This window comes from Salmo trutta, chromosome 22, assembly GCF_901001165.1.
Source record: "Salmo trutta chromosome 22, fSalTru1.1, whole genome shotgun sequence".
NCBI lineage: Eukaryota > Metazoa > Chordata > Actinopteri > Salmoniformes > Salmonidae > Salmo > Salmo trutta.
This window is the reverse complement of record NC_042978.1, coordinates 33,389,059-33,408,689: the sequence shown is the minus strand read 5'-3', so window position 1 is coordinate 33,408,689 and position 19,631 is coordinate 33,389,059. Positions and strand designations below refer to the sequence as shown.

Genomic DNA, 19,631 nt, shown 5'->3' with positions numbered 1-19,631 from the left:
GTTTGGTCTCTGATACCAGGGTGCCAGGGACTGACACTCATCTCTTGGCAAGGTTCCCTGGCAACACATGTGACTGACAGAGCTAGTGGAGGAGGCTACACCAGGTTACATTAGCTTGTTTTCTATCAGTGTATCTGGTTCATATAAAAATGTAGTGGATATACCTACATGCACTGTTTTGAAAGGTAAATCCCTCCTTGTCTGTGTGTGTGTGTGTGGGGGGGGGGCAGAGACTTGTTGCTTGGAAACATTCTTGCTCTTTCCACAGAGAAAACAATAGTAAAATAAAATAAAGCATACATGGCCACTTCATAAATTATAAACATCTGATATTTCTAAGAACAAGTGTATAACATAAAATGGCAATAAATAAATAATTTAAATGTAATAATAAATACTAATGTACAATTCGGTGATGATGAGATGCATGGCATCTAACAGGGAAGTTACGTTTGGACTTAAACAATGGGTAAAGGCCCCATGTTTGCAGATTAAACGCACACCAGATGCTGCAGCTTAATATAACCACAAACCGTACATGTACCGAAGGCAGAATAAAGACCAGTTATCATCTGGGCTCACACTTTGCCAGTCCCTAAACATATTTCTGTGAACAACTAGCAAACACAAAATCTCTGCACGTGTTACGGTTGAAGCACATGGTTAAAATGGAATAGAAACCTCTCTCACTACATGGTTTGGTTCAACTTTAGCAGGCCTACCATTGGTGGTGGGATCTGGGTAGGTAACACAGATTGAGACAATGAATGACATCATGGATATAATAACAATGTATGGATACATCTTTCAATAGACTCTTGATCAGATGATATCTAACTATAAAGAGATTGGGGAGATATATGACTTTCAGCTAATGTAAAACATAACAGCATGATCCTGAGAACTAGGCACAATGTACACAATGTACATAGCCTACTACAAGCAGATGAACATATGACATTTCTTTATGAAAACCTACTGTACAAACTCCAACAGTTGAACAAAAATAATGCTTCACTTTTATTTTCTTAACACCACTTGATATGAATATACGTTTCTCAACACCTACACTGTCGCTTAACCATCAACAATCTAAAGAACACTGAGAGAGGAAGCTACAGTTTATACAATACTTTATAAATACATAAATATACTATAATGCAATATGTGGGATACATTAGTTCGTAAACTTTCCCCTTGTTTTGATATACTGTATCTACAGTACATTATGTCTTATTCTCTCTGCTGTATGTCTCCATTTCATTGGCTGCCTCTCCACACCTGACCAATCAGAAGACATTATGTACATATGGGGTCCACTCAAACGTTCCTTCAACACAGATGCAACAGAGTGGTGTCAATGAAGAGTTCTGTTTGTCCATAAGAAACATAACATAGATAAATTATGCAATATGAGATATTTACAGTATACTATCACGGTACAAAGTATGATAAGCACATTCTGAATAACAGTTGTCAATATGCTCAATTATCTTTGTAATCCAAAAAGTTAAATTGACAGCGGTGAAGTGCCACGTTCAGAGCTGAAAATAAACCATGTGATGAAAGCTGTGTGTCAGGCAGCATGAGGTATGGCTGGGCCATGACTGACCTTGGCCCTGTGATGGCATCCTACAACACACTGTTTATAGTGTACAGTAAACAAGTTGGGCCAAGCTACAAACAAGTGCCTCAGATTCTGCTAGACTTTACAGTTAATCTAAGTAGGTACAGTTGATACCGTTTTGGTATTGTTCTCAAAGCATGCATGAGTTACAAAAGTAAGAGTAGATGTGTGCTTACTGACAGGAATCAACTGAATGCCATGATGAAACACTTGGAGATGGGAGATGTACAGTACTACGGTTGGCTCAAAGCTACCTTGCTATGACCAATCCCTATGTGGATGAGCTGCCATTGAAGGAAACATAAAAATGCATTACATGTCATAGTTATTTTGGTCTTACTGGAGAGCCTTCGAAACCAAAACACTTAACTTCTTAATATTTCTTCACAAGTATTTGTTCTTCAAACTGGTTGCCCTCTTTACGGTCAGTTGCCATGTAACCCAAAATGCTCCTCTTCTGGTTCAGAGTTAATTAAGGTCCAATGGTCCAAGGCTTTTGCTTCACCATCTCCTCTTTTTGACATAACAAAAGGCACATTAGGGCAGACACCAAGTGAAGTCCACCCTCTTATGGGGCATCTTGCTGTCAGCACAGGGAGGGAGACAACCAGTCCTAACCACCCCAGTCCTAACCACCCCAGTCCTAACCACCCCAGTCCTAACCACCCCAGTCCTAACCACCCCAGTCCTAACCACCACAGTCCCTGCCCAGGAACTCCATTCCTCACCAGTCTCCAGAGCCGTGACTCCTGGGCTCTGACTGAGGATGTAACTCCTCTGTTAAACATAGAGATTTGATAGGCTGTATCTCTATCTTGCATCCATTCTTTCCCTACCCGAGAAGACTGGTTAATCCAAAGTGGATCCACGTCAGGCTGAAACCCAGCCATTGGGCCAAGGCTTCGATCCAGGGTCTGATCCACCATTTATGCCCAACACGCCCACAGTCAAGGCATCTTAGCCACTTCCTCTCTTCACCCTGGTGCTTCTTTATGCATGTGTGTTCTGCAGGTAGACTTCCTCTTACTCCCCGCCCGTCACCCCACACAGCTACAGTTAGCCGCTGACAGCCACTTGATGGTCTGCCATATAGTCTGGGCATCCATGAAGGAGACAGTCTCGTAGCGCGTGGGCCGGCAGCAGGGGTGGGCGCTCACCTTCCTGCTGGGGATACTCTCGTTCTCCATCAGGGCCTTAAGGGCCAGGTCGTAGTTCTTACGGGAGCTCGAGCACGTCCCCACACAGTACTTAAACAGGATGATCTCATCCGAGTCGAAGCCCAGGCCCAGGTCTCTGACACGCATCTCCTTCTTCTCCATGCGACAGTCCCGGCTGCTGTTCTTGGGCTTTTTGCTTTTCTTGCGAGAGCCTCTACGGGAGGGTTCGGGTTCTGGGTCAGGGTCTGGGGGTGAGCGTTGCCACCTGCTTGGATAGCCCTCTCCGTCGTCCTCCAGACCTGGGTTCTCTACAGGAGACAGGACACAAGGAGACACATTATGAGACACACAGAGAGACTAGGTGAATGAAATGGTGAGGCAATGAACTCTCTATATAGCACATTATGTGTTTGTTTGAATTACTAACCTTTCCCACAACATTTATAGGTACAATGTGTTTCTTGCGTGAGAACGTAAGGAAATATAAGTCAATGAGAGAGTATGAAATTAGCCCTTTGGATTTTGGCGTAGTTGTAGGTGAGTGACATAATACCGAAAGCAAGTAATATCTCTAAACCTGTGAACTCCGCAAGTAGTTCCAAAAAAATGGTGCCTGGATAAAGCAACCATAATCTTAAATTATATACAGATTTCAGAGATATCCCAGATGTCTGCTATGGCCTTTAGCAAGTAAGGTGAACTTCTCACAGTCTCGCTGGGTGAGGGCCACTGAGTACAGTGTAGGGTAGGTACTGCTGCAGCCTGTTGTGTGTGTCTGTGTGTGCGCTGCAGTTTGAGGTGTGTGTGTGTGTGTGTGTGTTGGTTCTTCTATCCTTGTGGGGACCAAAAATCCCCAAAAGTCCCCACAAGGATAATAAAACAAGGAACATTTTCCCACATGGGGACATTTCACACATCCCCATGAGGACAAAGGCTATTTTAAGCTTAGGGGTTAGGTTTAGGGTTGGGGTTACAATTAGGGTTAAGGTAAGGGTAAGGGGTTAGTGGTTAGGGTTAGGAGTTAGGTTTAGGTTAGGGTTACTGGTTAAGGTTAGGAAAAAATATGTATTTGAATGGAAATACATTTTAGGTCCTCTCCAGGATAGAAGAACATAACATGTGTGTGTGTACATGTGTGCACATGCAGTCTAGTGGGGGAGCTAGAACAGAGCATGTGTGGTTAAATTAAAAGCAGATAGGGCTGGTGTTGAAACCGGGACTGGAATTCCTCCTGTTATCAGCTGAATGGTGCAAAGTGTACTGTAACAATGTAGGGTGATTACCACCGGAGGAGGGAGAGTAGGAGCGGCTGGCTCGTCTCCAACAGGACAAGTAATGTTGCTCTGTGTGAGTTATTAGTTATTTCAAAGGGAGATTTACCTTCCATAAACTTACTGAAGCCCATCAGTATGTATGATGCATGAACACATTGAAGGTTTTTACTTCATAGTCGTAACATAGCACAGGCATTAGAGCTGTTTCAACATTCTTCTGACCCGAGAATGGTTATGCACTGCACTATTGAAGTTTTGTAGGTCTACTCCTTAATGTGCTCATATGTCTTGGGTAATGGGTTTTCTGGGGAGAATGTTTTCTTTCAGTGTATGAGCTGATGCATGGAGAATTACAATAACACAAGTCAGATCATGTAGTGTTGTTTACGAAAATGAAAAAATTGAATTTGAATAAAAATTTTCCTCCGGCAAAACAAGAACAAGGGAGCTGGTAGTCAACTCCTTCCACATCTAGCCATGTTAAAACATGCCACAAGGGTTTTAAATCATTTCATACAATTATAGAAATATTCCACAAGCTTTAGGGAACCACTTCCGACACAGTGTTGCTTCAAAGACTCTCTAAAAATCGGCTTCACAAGTGATTTCGTACGTTTTCTTTGTGTGTGTGGGGGGGGGGATGTGTATACAAAGAGTCAATAAAGAAGCACGAACAATATAAACCAAAGATATGTACTCATATACAATATCTTGAAACTATCTTGCCCTCTGACACCTGTGTGTTCTTGACAAAGTTAAAGTTTTATTGTCACATGCACAAGTACATTGAAATGCTTACAGTACCAGTCAAAAGTTTGCACACACCTACACATTCCAGGGTTTTCTTTATTTTTTACTATTTTCTACATTATAGAATAATAGTGAAGACATCAAAACTATGAAATAACACATATGGAATCATGTAGTACCAAAAAAGTTTAAAACAAATAAAATAATAAAAAATTATATTTCAGGTTCTTCAAAGTAGCCACCCTTTGCCTTGATGACAGCTTTGCACACTCTTGGTCTTGCTGAAGTTGAGGGAGAGGTTGTTGTCCTAGCACCACACTTCCAAGTCTCATCACCGTCGGTGATCAGGCCGACCACTGTCGTGTCATCAGCAAACTTAATGATGGAGTTGGAGTTGTGTGGCCACGCAGTCATGGGTGAACAAGGAGTACAAGAGGGGACTAAGCACACACCCCTGAGAGACCCCCGTGTTGATGGTCAGCGTGGCGGAGATGTTGCTGCCTACTCTTACCACCTGGGGTCGGCCTGTCAGGAAGTCCAGGATCCAGTGGAGTGGAATTAAGATTGCGTAGTCTGTGGATTCGTTGGGGTGGTGTGCAAATTGGAGTGGGTTCAAGGTGTCTGGGATGATGGCATTGATGTGTGCCATGACGAGCCTTTCAAAGCACTTCATTATTAGAGATGTGAGTGCTACAGGGCGGTAGTCATTGTGACAGGAGACCTTAGAGTTTTTGGGAACAGGAATAATAGTAGTCAGCTTGAAGCATGTGATTGTTACAGACCGGGACAAGGAGATGGTTGAAAATGTCAGTGAAGATGCCTGCTAGCTGGTCTGCACATGCCTCAAGGACACATCTTGGAATACTGTCTGGCCCTGTGGCCTTACGAGTGTTGACCCGCTTAAAAACCTTACGTCAGCCTTGGCGAGAGAGATCACCCAGTCCTCCGGATTAGAGGGGGCCCTCACGCAGGGCTCTGTGTTGTTTTTGTCGAGGTGTGCATAAAAAGCATTGAGTTCGTCTGATAGAAAAGCATCATTTTGCAGATCACAGCTAGGGCTTCCTTTGTAGTCCGTAATGTACTGTAGCCCCTGCCACATGCGCCAATCATCGGAGCTGGTATAATAGGATTCCACCTTGTTCTGATATTGTCCTTTTGCCTGTTTGATGTCTCTGCAGAGGTCGTAGTGGAATTTGCTGTAAGCGTTTGTGTCCTCAGCCGTAGCCTCAGGGTTAGCTGCGATAGCCCTATGATTGGTAACTCAGAGGTCAGTGGAGATCCATCCACCCAGCCCCAGGTCATAACATATACAGCAACCTGCTGCATTGAAAACTACCAGAAGTTCTAGTAGCCATAAGGGAGTGATGGACTGCCTCCCAAATGGCACCCTATCCCCTATGTAGTGCACTACTTTTTACCAGGGCCCATAGGGAGTCCTACAGGGCTCTGGTTATAAGTATTGCACTATACAGGGAATAGGGTGCCATATGGGACACAGACATTCTCTTGTTTTATGGCCATTACCATTCAAGGCATCAGCTTCAGATGTATTAATTGTTGTTCTCAGAGAGACAGCTTGACAGCTCTAAAACGGATTTGATTATGGTTACAGTACACTGAAGGATGTAGAATAGGAGAAAGAATGTGCTTCTCCATCTAATAAAAACTCAGCGGACAGAGATGAACATGCAGGGCTGGGTATGTACTGTTAGATGGCTCCCACGCAGCAATTAGAGACCTTGATATACAGTAATGTTACATGCTTTCCCATGGTGCACTGGGGGGTCCTCTGCTCCAGATACTTTGGTTGCATCCCAAATAACACCCTATTCCCTACTGTAGTGCACGTATTTTGACCAGGGCCCATTGCCTTTTTATGTGATGTGGTTTGTGTGACAGCATCCAGTATTTGACCCCTGTCTGAGGTCGTGGAGTGTGCCGAGGAAGTACTAACCGAAAAGACTAGGCCAGGAGGCCTGGCCATGGCCTCCCCTCTTCTCTTCCAGCTCGTGGACCTCTGGGTAGTGGTCTGGGAGCCAGGTCCCAGCGGTGGTGGTCCTCTCCTGGGCTCGGAGCTGCTCAGTGTGGGCCTCCTTTGGGTCCTCCTCAGAGAACACCCCCTCTATCAGGGTCAGCAGAGAGGCCACCACCCACAGCATCATCTGGGAAGGGGAGGGAGAGAGTACATATCACTACAACATTAGAATTACTACACCCATTACAACACATTCATCCACAGCATTAAAAGGACCAGGGATACAGTATATACTGCATCATTAGAATTACTACTCCCATTACAACACATTCATCCACAGCATTAAGAGGACCAGGGATACAGTATATACTGCATCATTAGAATTACTACTCCCATTACAACACATTCACCCAAAGCATCATATATAGGACAGACAAGGTTACAAGGCACTACAGAACTTACTGCAGTTACTAGAGCCATTTCAAAATATTCAACAAACTGACTGATTGAAGTTCAAAGGCAGACAAATATAGAAATGACACATACATAATGTTGAATAAATAAACATTGTAAAATAATCAACAAAGAGCAGACAAATTAAATATAGCATAAGTAAACATACAAACATAAACACAGAATCATACTGTAAACATAACAGAGACAAAACAGTGGCTGCAAAATATAAAACCTGTGAGCCATACCAACCACAGCTGGTGATAATGTAATGTCACCATAAGCAAAACAACTAACAGCAAGGCCAACACTCAGTCTAACATTTTTGAGAAAGAGATACATTGTATATTGCTTTATCTGGCTTGCAAGTCACAGAAGGCATGTTAATCTCTATGACAGCAGGCAACAACCACAACAAAGCTGCTTCGCTGGTTACCGAACACAACTCTCCTGTCATCATTTTGTTGTTTACTTGACTCCTTGTATGCACAGCAATAACTGCCTCTTGGGAATGAAGACCGTTTATTGAATTGGTTACAGAATACATCTCTGTGGTGGGTGGTGGCCCCTGCCCTGTCAAGGCATGCCCTGCCTGTTGTCCATTTGCATTTGATTTGGTCGTTGTATGTTACATAATCCCTGTGAGGTTGTGGGACTCCAAGCTGTTGTAGGTAAGGTGATCCGGATGCCTATCCTTACTGTCCCATCACCATCAGCCCCCAGCCTCTAGCACATAGCCGCCAGCCCCCTAGTCTGACATGGAGAGGTCAGGCCTCACTAACCAGGCCTAGGGCCCACTGGAACAGCCCTGGATTCAAATACTATTTGAAATCATTTTGAATACTTTAGCTGTACTTGATTGAGCTTACCTGTTGCAATGGAACCAATTGTAAAGTCCTAAAAGTGAAAACCCTGCCCACTTTGCACTCCAGGTAGGCTAATCAACAGCTGAAAAATATTTAAAATAGTATTTGAACCCAGGTCTGCTGGACAGTCCACTGACAGGCCTGCGGGCCGGCTGTGGCCAACACCTACCTCTTTAATTACTTAATTGACAGCCGACACCCCTCCAGGGCCCAGCGAGGATAATGTTTCAAAGGCACTTATAAAATGAGTTTCTCTGGAGGCAGCAGCTGTATGTCTGTCAGGCCAGACCAAAGGCTCAGATCAGATTGGCTGTGTAGTGGAAACTGGCAAGGCTGAAACATATACCACTACAGACTACGCTACGGTTAAATCAAATCAAATTTGATTTGTCACATTCGCCGAATACAACAGTGAAATGCTTACTTATAAGCCCTTAACCAACAATGCCGTTTTAAGAAAATACAAAAATAAAAAAGTAAGAGATAAGAATAACAAATAATTAAAGAGCAGCAATAAATAACAATAGCGGGGCTATATACAGGGGGTACCGGTACAGAGTCAATGTGTGTGGGCACCAGTGTCGAGGTAGTACAGTATGTAGAGTTATTAAAGTGACTATGTATAGATAATAACAAAGAGTAGCAGCAGTGTGGGGGGGGGGGGGGGGGGGGGGGGGGGGGGGGGTAATAGTCTGGGTCATTTGATTAGCTGTTCAGGAGTCTTATGGATTGGGGGTAGAAGCTGTTTAGAAGCCTCTTGGACCTAGACTTGGTGCTCCGGTACCGCTTGCCGTGCGGTAACAGAGAGAACAGTGACTAGGGTAGCTGGAGTCTTTGACAATAAAACAGGCTGCCAGGAAGCAAGCAAACCCTCTGCCCGCTTTTCATTATTTCATTGACAAGGTTTTAGACATGTTAATGGCTGTTGAGATTTTAAGGTGATGTGTTGCTGTTGTTTGTTTGTTGTTGTTATAATGGTACACTCACCTTCCAGTTCCTCAGGTGATATTTGGCAGTTGACATTTCCTGCCTCTTCCACATTTTTCCATCTGTAAAAATAAAATATTGTCTGTTGAACAATCACTACATTATGTTTTTTGGATAATGCATTTCCATTACCCCCCCTCACATGCCTACTTTCACACTTCACAGGTTAGCTTTCCTTTGTAGTTTTATACTTTGTCAGTTATTTAATAAATATTTTATGTTACTCCTTAACTGCCAACGCGTGGACTCCCTTGCTTGTCACCATCTAAGAGCCAGGATGTGACACTATTGAAGAAAGGAACACATGGTCTTGAGATCATTCATGACCTCATAAATTTGGTCTTTAACTTGTCATGGTCTCAGCTCAATGGGTCTGGATCTTGGGACCAATGTCCTGGTATAAATCTTAGTCTTGGCCATGGATATTATGTTAGTCTTTGATTTACAAACTAAAGGCAACCAAATTTGAAGAAGACAATGCTCTCAGATCATTGACTGATCACACCCCAACCCATAGGAATCACCACCCAGTTGACTACTTTTAAATGGGGGAAGCCCTTGATGACAATGTCTATACCAAAATGAGCTATTTACATCTAGAGTCCTCTGTTTATCTCCATAATTGACACTGAAATGTGTAGGATGTACCCGTGCTAAGGACTGTTAAACTATTAGTCTTAGTCCTATTCAACGCTGGTCTGAATCCACGCTTCAAGATTGTTTTGATCACGCAGACTGGGATATGTTCCGGGTAGCCTCAGAGAATAATATCGACGTATATTCTGATTCGGTGAGTGAGTTTATAAGGAAGTGTATTGGAAATGTTGTACCTACTGTGACTATTAAAACCTACCCTAACCAGAAACCGTGGATAGACGGTGGCATTCACGCAAAACTGAAAGCGCAAACAGCAGCATTTAACCATGGAAAGGTGACTAGGAATATGGCCAAATACAAACAGTGTAGTTACTCAGCTTACAATTGGCTCATTCATCCCCCTCCTCTCCCCTGTAACTATTCCCCAGGTCGTTGCTGTAAATGAGAATGTGTTCTCAGTCAACTTACCTGGTAAAATAACGGTAAAATAAAAAAATAAAATAAAACTCCCTCCGCAAGGCAATCAAACAAGCCAAATGTCAGTATAGAGACAAAGTAGAGTCGCAATTCAACGGCTCAGACACAAGATGTATGTGGCAGGGTCTACAGACAATCAGGGACTACAATAGGAAAACCAGCCACGTCACGGACACCGACGTCTTGCTTTCAGACAAACTTAGCACCTTCTTTGACCGTTTTGGGGATAATACAGTGCCACCGACGCAGCCCGCTACCAAGGTCTGGGCTCTCGTTCTCCGTGGCCGACGTGATTAAGACATTTAAACGTGTTATCCTTCGTAAGGCTGCCGGCCCAGACGACATCCCTAGCCTCGTCCTCAGAGCATGCACAGACCAGCTGGCTGGAGTGTTTACGGACATATTCAGTTGCTCCCTATCCTGCTGTCCCCATATGCTTCAAGACGGCCACCATTGTTCCTGTATCCAAGAAAGCAAAGGTAACTGAACTAAATGACTATCGCCCTGTAGCACTCCCTTCTGTCATCATGAAGTATTTTGAGAGACTAGTCAAGGATCATATCACCTCCACCTTACTTGTCACCCTAGACCCACTTCAATTTGCTAACCGCTCCAATAGGTCCACAGACGATGCAATCGCCATCACACTGCTCTATCCCACCTGGACAATAGGAATACTTATTTAAGAATGCTGTTAATTGACTATAGCTCAGCATTCAACACCATAGTACCCTTCAAGCTCATCATTAAGCTTCAGGCCCTGGGTCTCAACCCCGCCCTGTGCAATTGGGTCCTGGACTTCCTGATGGGCCGCCCCTAGGTAGTGAAGGTAGGAAACAACACCTCCACTTCGCTGGTCCTCAAGGATAAATGCTCAGCCCCCTCCTGTACTCCCTGTTCACCCATGACTGCAAGGCCATGCACGCATCCAACTAAACGACGCAACAGTAGTGGGGCTTGATTACCAACAATGATGAAACAGCCTACAGGGAGGAGGTGAGGGCACTCAGAGTGTGGTGTCAGGAAAACAACCTCTCACTCAACGTCAACAAAACAAAGGAGATGATCGTGGACTTCAGGAAACAGCAGAGGGAGCACCCCCCATCCACATCGACGGGACAGCAGGGGAGAAGGCGGAAAGTTAAGTTCCTCAGCGTACACATCACGGACAATCTGAAATGGTTCACCCACACAGACAGCATGGTGAAGAAGGCGCAACAGCGCTTCTTCAACCTCAGGAGGCTGAAGAAATTTGTCTTGTCGCCTAAAACCCTCAAACTTTTACAGATGCACAATTGAGAGCATCCTGTCGGGCTGTATCACCGCCTGGTACGGCAACTGCTCCACCCAAGGCTCTCCAGAGGGTAGTGCGGTCTACACAACGCATCATCAGGGGCAAACTACCTGCCCTCCAGGACACCTACAGCACCCAATGTCACAGGAAGGCCAAAACGATCATCAAAGACAACAACCACCCAAGCCACTGCCTGTTCACCCCGCTACCATCCAGAAGGCGAGGTCAATACAGGTGCATCAAAGCTGGGACCAAGAGACTGAAAAACAGCTTCTATCTCAAGGCCATCAGACTGTTTAACAGCCATCACTAACACAGAGAGGCTCCTGCCTACATACAGATTTGAAATCATTGGCCACTTTAATAAATGGATCTCTAGTCACTTTAATAATGCCACTTTAATAATAATATATTGAATCACTCACCTCATATGTATATACTGTATTTTATACCATATATTGCGTCTTGACCATGCCGCGCTGTCATTTCTCATCCATATATTTATATATATATATTCCATTCCTTTACTTAGATGTGTGTGTATTAGGTAGTTGTTGTGGAATTGTTAGATTACATGTTAGATATTGATGTACTGTCAGAACTAGAAGCACAAGCATTTCGCTCCACTCGCAATAACGTCTGCTAACCATGTGTATGTGACCAATAACATTTGATACACCTGTTATTTTACCAAAACAAAGATAGGTAAAGTGATAATTGAAACATCTAACGTAATTAATTAGATGCATAAGTAATTCAATCAACAGGTTTCAGATTTATACAATCAACATTGAACATGTCACAGAGAACAATAGAGATTATACTTCTCCAAATTAACTTAAAGGTTTTGAAAATCAGGTAATAAATAATGTTTTTACTCTTTTGTTAATTTGGTATGCAAATAAAATGTATCTGTAATAGGCTACTCAGAATGATCACTACTATGCATGGTTTTCCCTTTACTGCAACTTTATACTATGTTCAGTAGTTTCTTATTTAACCTTTATTTAACTAGGCAAGTCAGTTAAGAACAAATTCTTATTTACAATGACAGCCTAGGAACATAAGGTTAACTGCCTTGTTCAGGGGCAGAACGACAGATTTGTACCTTGTCAGCTCAGGGACTCGATCTAGCAACCTTTCGGTTACTGGCCCAACGCTCTAACCACTAGGCTACCTGCCGCCCCATGTGTAGTGTGATGGTAAGGAATTCAGGTAAATATTTCAAATATGCAAAACAAACGAAGTGTGTGAGTATTAGATATGTCTACCTGACATACGTTGGAAGACGTGTGCTGAAAGTTTGGGAAAAATAGGATACAGATGTGAATTTTTTTCCAACCCCTAATTCACACCACTCCTGTAGACCTATCTATATAGTGCATGGTATGGGCCCTGGTCAAAAGTAGTGCACTACATAGGGACTTGGGATGCAATCAAGGACAGAAAATATTGGTGTGGAAGAGAAGAGTGGTGAGTTAATGGAATTTTTGTTTCCCTCAATAGGAGTGCCTTGTCCAGTGCTGCAGGGCCAAGGTTCATAGCCAGAAACAGAGAGGAGATGTCAAGTGGAGAGGTGAGAAAGAGGTCTGCTGTCAACCTCAACACGTTTGTGACAGTCTGCCAAGGAGAGGAGCTGGAGCTGTCGCTCACAGCTAGTTTGTATCGCTGGGCGTCTTCCTATCTCAGCTTGACCAGGCAAGAGTACATGATGCGCCTCACTGGGCTTAATCAGGACAGAAAATATATGCTGTTGTGGCTGAGGGTTGGGTTAGTGAGCATGGATCTTGCATTCTAGTCCAGTGTCTCCTCTCTCAATTCTTGCCTGTATTGTCTGGAAGAAAGTTCTTGTTCATTTTCCAGCTTTCACTGTTCAGAACAAGATACTGCTGGAGCTAGTTTTGAGAAGACAGTCGTTCCTGCATACAGCCTAGCCTGCTCAAAACAATGAGGTCCTGGATAGGACTCAATCTCAATAAAACAGACCTTGTAAAATAGGAATATTTGCTTTACCATTTAATTGCTTAAAAGGGTCCTTGATTTAATCATCCATGTGTTTTATCAATAAAACAACTGGTGAGTCTGACTTGAATTTCAATCCCATTTATGTCCTATAATCAGATTACAGAATAAAGTACTTTACATTACATTGCAGACAGTACTTGGACCATGAAGACAGCCACAAGGTTCACACTAAACACATAAGTGTGACTTAAATTTCCTAGCAAGCCAGATACAAAGGTAACAGCCATAAAGAATCTAAAGGAGCACCTTCCTTCCCCGATGACAGTATAAATAACCAAATAAGTCAACAATAAAGTCTATCTGCTTTATCTCAGTATTTTAAAATCCCTGTTATGACTGTAGGTTTCTAAAAATATCCCTGACTGGCCTTCCCTGGCAGACAAAGCCTTGACAGTGCTTCCTGATTGCAGGTTGGATGACAGGCATGACGTGGTAGGTTAGGAGAAGACCAGGCTCCCATTACACAACACCAGTTAGCCTCGCCAGCCCGGCCGCCACAACCCTTACCCAGGGAATCAGCTAATCAATAGTCTATTATGCCCAGTAAACTGGGATACTACTATTACAACCACAAGCTACATGACTAGGACAAACAAGAGAAGGTATGTGTCCCAAATAGCACCTTATTCCCTATATAGTGCACTACTTTTGACCAGAACGCTATAGCATTTGGGATGCAGTCGAGGGTTTTGTAATAGAGTTAAAATGGTATAGTGACTATTTAGCCTGGCTGGAAGAGGAAGCCAGGCTTTTAGATCATCGTAACCCTGTGCATACTTAATCATGGTGGTTAAGTGTTGGTCTGTAACACTCTGGCCCATAAAGGGAGCATAGTAACTGTAGGTTACAGTCAAGTGGGGAATATTTAGTTGAAACTGATGGACTCATCATGATGGAACTGTGTGTGTGTGTGTGTGTGTGTGTGTGTGTGTGTGTGTGTGTGTGTTGCCTGTATGCGAGTCCATATCTGAGGTGATGCATGAGCCATGAGCTCATGCTGCCAAGCATCCTTCACTCATGCTGCCAAACATACCCTCGTAAAACTGACCATCCTACCGATCCTCGACTTCGGCGATGTCATTTACAAAATAGCCTCAAATACCCTACTCAGACTGCATCCAGTTTGTTATCACAGTGCCATCCGTTTTGTCACCAAAGCCCCATATACTACCCACCACTGCAACCTGTACGCTCTCGTTGGCTGGCCCTCGCTTCATACTCGTCGCCAAACCCACTGGCTCCAGGTCATCTACAAGACCCTGCTAGGTAAATTCCCCCCTTATCTCTACTCACTGGTCACCATAGCAGCACCCATCTGTAGCACGCGCTCCAGCAGGTATATCTCTCTGGTCACCCCCAAAGCCAATTCCTCCTTTGGCCGTCTCTCCTTCCAGTTCTCTGCTGCCAATGACTGGAACAAACTACAAAAATCTCAGAAACTGGAAACACTTATCTCCCTCACTAGCTTTAAGCACCAGCTGTCAGAGCAGCTCACAGATCCCCTGCACCTGTACATAGCCCATCTATAATTTAGCCCAAACAACAACTACTTCTTCCCTTAATGTATTTATTTATTTATTTTGCTCCTTTGCAACCCATTATTTCTACTTTGCACTTTCTTCTACTACAAATCTACCATTCCAGTGTTTTACTTGCTATATTGTATTTACTTTGGCACCATGGCCTTTTTGACTTTACCTCCCTTATCTCACCTCATTTGCTCACATTGTATATAGACTTATTTTTCTACTGTATTATTGACTGTATGTTTGTTTTACTCCATGTGTAACTCTGTGTTGTTGTATGTTGTCGAACTGCTTTGCTTTATCTTGGCCAGGTCGCAATTGTAAATTGCCTACCTGGTTAAATAAAGGTGAAATTAAAAAATATGTATATTTTTAAATTAGAATACTTGAATTGTCTTTGCCCACAAACAGTGCAGATGTCAGGTCAGGCTCGTAGCATTCCACACCAATAGAGAATTTACACAAGCTTTGATGAGAGCAGAGAGAGCTCCTCAACCACATATGGGCACAGTGAGCAAGTCAGACCAAGCCAGACCATCCCAGACCTAGGCTGTGTCCCAAATGGCACCCTTTTCCCTACAAAGCGCACTGCTTTTGACCAGTAGTGCACTACAACTAGCATGGTCTATGGTCAAAAGTTGTGCACTATAATGGGAATAAGGTGCAATTTGGGACGCAGTCCCAGCTCCATCAGGCTGAGCTGTGGCCGGGCGTCTGGAGGTCAAGAAAAAGTTGGAATGCTGCACTGTGACCCAACAACCCTTCACACTCTCAGATTCATCACAATAGAGCAGGAGAAAGGAGGGAGACCATCACAATAGAGCAGGAGAAAGGAGGGAGACCATCACAATAGAGCAGGAGAAAGGAGGGAGACCATCACAATAGAGCAGGAGGAAGGAGGGAGACCCTCGCAATAGAGCAGGAGAAAGGGGACCATCACAATAGAGCAGGAGAAAGGGGACCATCACAATAGAGCAGGAGAAAGGGGACCATCACAATAGAGCAGGAGAAAGGAGACCATCACAATAGAGCAGGGGAAAGGAGACCATCACAATAGAGCAGGAGAAAGGAGACCATCACAATAGAGCAGGAGAAAGGGGACCATCACAATAGAGCAGGAGAAAGGAGACCATCACAATAGAGCAGGAGAAAGGAGACCATCACAATAGAGCAGGAGAAAGGGGACCATCACAATAGAGCAGGAGAAAGGGGACCATCACAATAGAGCAGGAGAAAGGGGACCATCACAATAGAGCAGGGGAAAGGAGGGAGACCATCACAATAGAGCAGGGGAAAGGAGGGAGACCATCACAATAGAGCAGGGGAAAGGAGGGAGACCATCACAATAGAGCAGGGGAAAGGAGGGAGACCATCACAATAGAGCAGGAGAAAGGAGGGAGACCATCACAATAGAGCAGGGGAAAGGAGGGAGAACATCACAATAGAGCAGGAGAAAGGGGACCATCACAATAGAGCAGGAGAAAGGAGGGAGACCATCACAATAGAGCAGGAGAAAGGAGGGAGAACATCACAATAGAGCAGGAGAAAGGAGGGAGACCATCACAATAGAGCAGGGGAAAGGAGGGAGAACATCACAATAGAGCAGGAGAAAGGGGACCATCACAATAGAGCAAGAGAAAGGAGGGAGACCATCACAATAGAGCAGGAGAAAGGAGGGAGACCATCACAATAGAGCAGGAGAAAGGAGGGAGACCATCACAATAGAGCAGGAGAAAGGAGGGAGACCATCACAATAGAGCAGGAGAAAGGAGGGAGACCATCACAATAGAGCAGGAGAAAGGAGGGAGACCATCACAATAGAGCAGGAGAAAGAAGGGAGAACCATCACAATAGAGCAGGAGAAGGAGGGAGACTATCACAATAGAGCAGGAGAAAGGAGGGAGACTATCACAATAGAGCAGGAGAAAGGAGGGAGACTATCACAATAGAGCAGGAGAAAGAAGGGAGACTATCACAATAGAGCAGGAGAAAGAAGGGAGAACATCACAATAGAGCAGGAGAAAGGGGACCATCACAATAGAGCAGGAGAAAGAAGGGAGAACATCACAATAGAGCAGGAGAAAGGGGACCATCACAATAGAGCAGGAGAAAGGAGACCATCACAATAGAGCAGGAGAAAGGGGACCATCACAATAGAGCAGGAGAAAGGAGACCATCACAATAGAGCAGGGGAAAGGAGACCATCACAATAGAGCAGGAGAAAGGAGACCATCACAATAGAGCAGGAGAAAGGGGACCATCACAATAGAGCAGGAGAAAGGAGACCATCACAATAGAGCAGGAGAAAGGAGACCATCACAATAGAGCAGGAGAAAGGGGACCATCACAATAGAGCAGGAGAAAGGGGACCATCACAATAGAGCAGGAGAAAGGGGACCATCACAATAGAGCAGGGGAAAGGAGGGAGACCATCACAATAGAGCAGGGGAAAGGAGGGAGACCATCACAATAGAGCAGGGGAAAGGAGGGAGACCATCACAATAGAGCAGGGGAAAGGAGGGAGACCATCACAATAGAGCAGGAGAAAGGAGGGAGACCATCACAATAGAGCAGGGGAAAGGAGGGAGAACATCACAATAGAGCAGGAGAAAGGGGACCATCACAATAGAGCAGGAGAAAGGAGGGAGACCATCACAATAGAGCAGGAGAAAGGAGGGAGAACATCACAATAGAGCAGGAGAAAGGAGGGAGACCATCACAATAGAGCAGGGGAAAGGAGGGAGAACATCACAATAGAGCAGGAGAAAGGGGACCATCACAATAGAGCAAGAGAAAGGAGGGAGACCATCACAATAGAGCAGAGAAAGGAGGGAGACCATCACAATAGAGCAGGAGAAAGGAGGGAGACCATCACAATAGAGCAGGAGAAAGGAGGGAGACCATCACAATAGAGCAGGAGAAAGGAGGGAGACCATCACAATAGAGCAGGAGAAAGGAGGGAGACCATCACAATAGAGCAGGAGAAAGGAGGGAGACCATCACAATAGAGCAGGAGAAAGAAGGGAGACCATCACAATAGAGCAGGAGAAAGGAGGGAGACTATCACAATAGAGCAGGAGAAAGGAGGGAGACTATCACAATAGAGCAGGAGAAAGGAGGGAGACTATCACAATAGAGCAGGAGAAAGAAGGGAGACTATCACAATAGAGCAGGAGAAAGAAGGGAGAACATCACAATAGAGCAGGAGAAAGGGGACCATCACAATAGAGCAGGAGAAAGAAGGGAGAACATCACAATAGAGCAGGAGAAAGGGGACCATCACAATAGAGCAGGAGAAAGGAGACCATCACAATAGAGCAGGAGAAAGGGGACCATCACAATAGAGCAGGAGAAAGGAGACCATCACAATAGAGCAGGAGAAAGAGGACCCTCACAATAGAGCAGGAGAAAGGGGACCATCACAATAGAGCAGGAGAAAGGAGACCATCACAATAGAGCAGGAGAAAGGGGACCATCACAATAGAGCAGGAGAAAGGGGACCATCACAATAGAGCAGGAGAAAGGGGACCATCACAATAGAGCAGGAGAAAGGAGACCATCACAATAGAGCAGGAGAAAGGAGACCATCACAATAGAGCAGGAGAAAGGAGACCATCACAATAGAGCAGGAGAAAGGGGACCATCACAATAGCGCAGGAGAAAGGGGACCATCACAATAGAGCAGGAGAAAGGGGACCATCACAATAGAGCAGGAGAAAGGAGACCATCACAATAGAGCAGGAGAAAGGGGACCATCACAATAGAGCAGGAGAAAGGGGACCATCACAATAGAGCAGGAGAAAGGGGACCATCACAATAGAGCAGGAGAAAGGGGACCATCACAATAGAGCAGGAGAAAGGGGACCATCACAATAGAGCAGGAGAAAGGAGACCATCACAATAGAGCAGGAGAAAGGGGACCATCACAATAGAGCAGGAGAAAGGAGGGAGGCAAACTAAACCATGACACAGTGAAATCTTGCAGTCAATGATTACCAGCGTGCAGGGAGGCATGCAACACACACACACACACACACACACACAAACAAACGTCCACACCTGTACGTGAGAAGCTTATCATGGATTCGATTCCACATGGATTCAATTGTTCCACTTCCAGCTGCTACTGCTTACACATCCTTAGCCCATCACTCTGTCACTTGGTATAGTCTACCTCAGATCTGTTTAGACAGACAGACACTAACCCTTTCTGAGGATGTTGGAACCAGAACAGGGAACCCTTGGATCTCCAAAAGTGTCGAAATTATAAGGAAACAAATAAATGAATGAAGGACATAACATTATTTAATCAAGTGCAAAAATCCATCACCCTACTGAAGGAACGATCCCGTATGTAACTTGTATTGTTTCTCTGACAAAATATGTCTTTGTGTTTACAGCTTAGATAGAGAGACAATGTAAAGTATGCTGAGAACAACTCTGGGGAATGTGATGCTGCGTCACTAGACTGCTAACCTGGATCCCAGATCTGTTTCTGCTGTCTTTCCAACTACTATGGTGATTGTCATGCCAAACATGAAGGTCATGGCTAAACAGCACAAACAGATCTGGGACCAGGCTATCAGGCAGGGGGCTCTATGATACATCCTCCAGTATTCATCA

At 44.5% G+C, this 19,631-nt stretch overlaps 1 protein-coding gene across 2 annotated transcripts in view; it reads right to left on the bottom strand.

Annotated features, from left to right (window-relative positions):
* Window positions 1-2,454: 2,454 nt before the first annotated feature.
* LOC115158610 (neurturin-like) overlaps window positions 2,455-19,631 on the bottom strand; it is a 31,040-nt gene continuing 13,863 nt past the window's right edge. For both annotated transcript variants that reach the window (XM_029707771.1, XM_029707772.1), the window contains exons 2-4: window positions 9,090-9,151; window positions 6,763-6,970; window positions 2,455-3,092 (exon numbers count right to left, since the gene is read on the bottom strand). In XM_029707771.1, coding sequence (XP_029563631.1) covers window positions 2,665-3,092; window positions 6,763-6,970; window positions 9,090-9,151 — 698 coding nt within the window. In that variant the 3' untranslated portion in view covers window positions 2,455-2,664. The remainder of the gene's footprint in view (window positions 3,093-6,762; window positions 6,971-9,089; window positions 9,152-19,631) is intronic.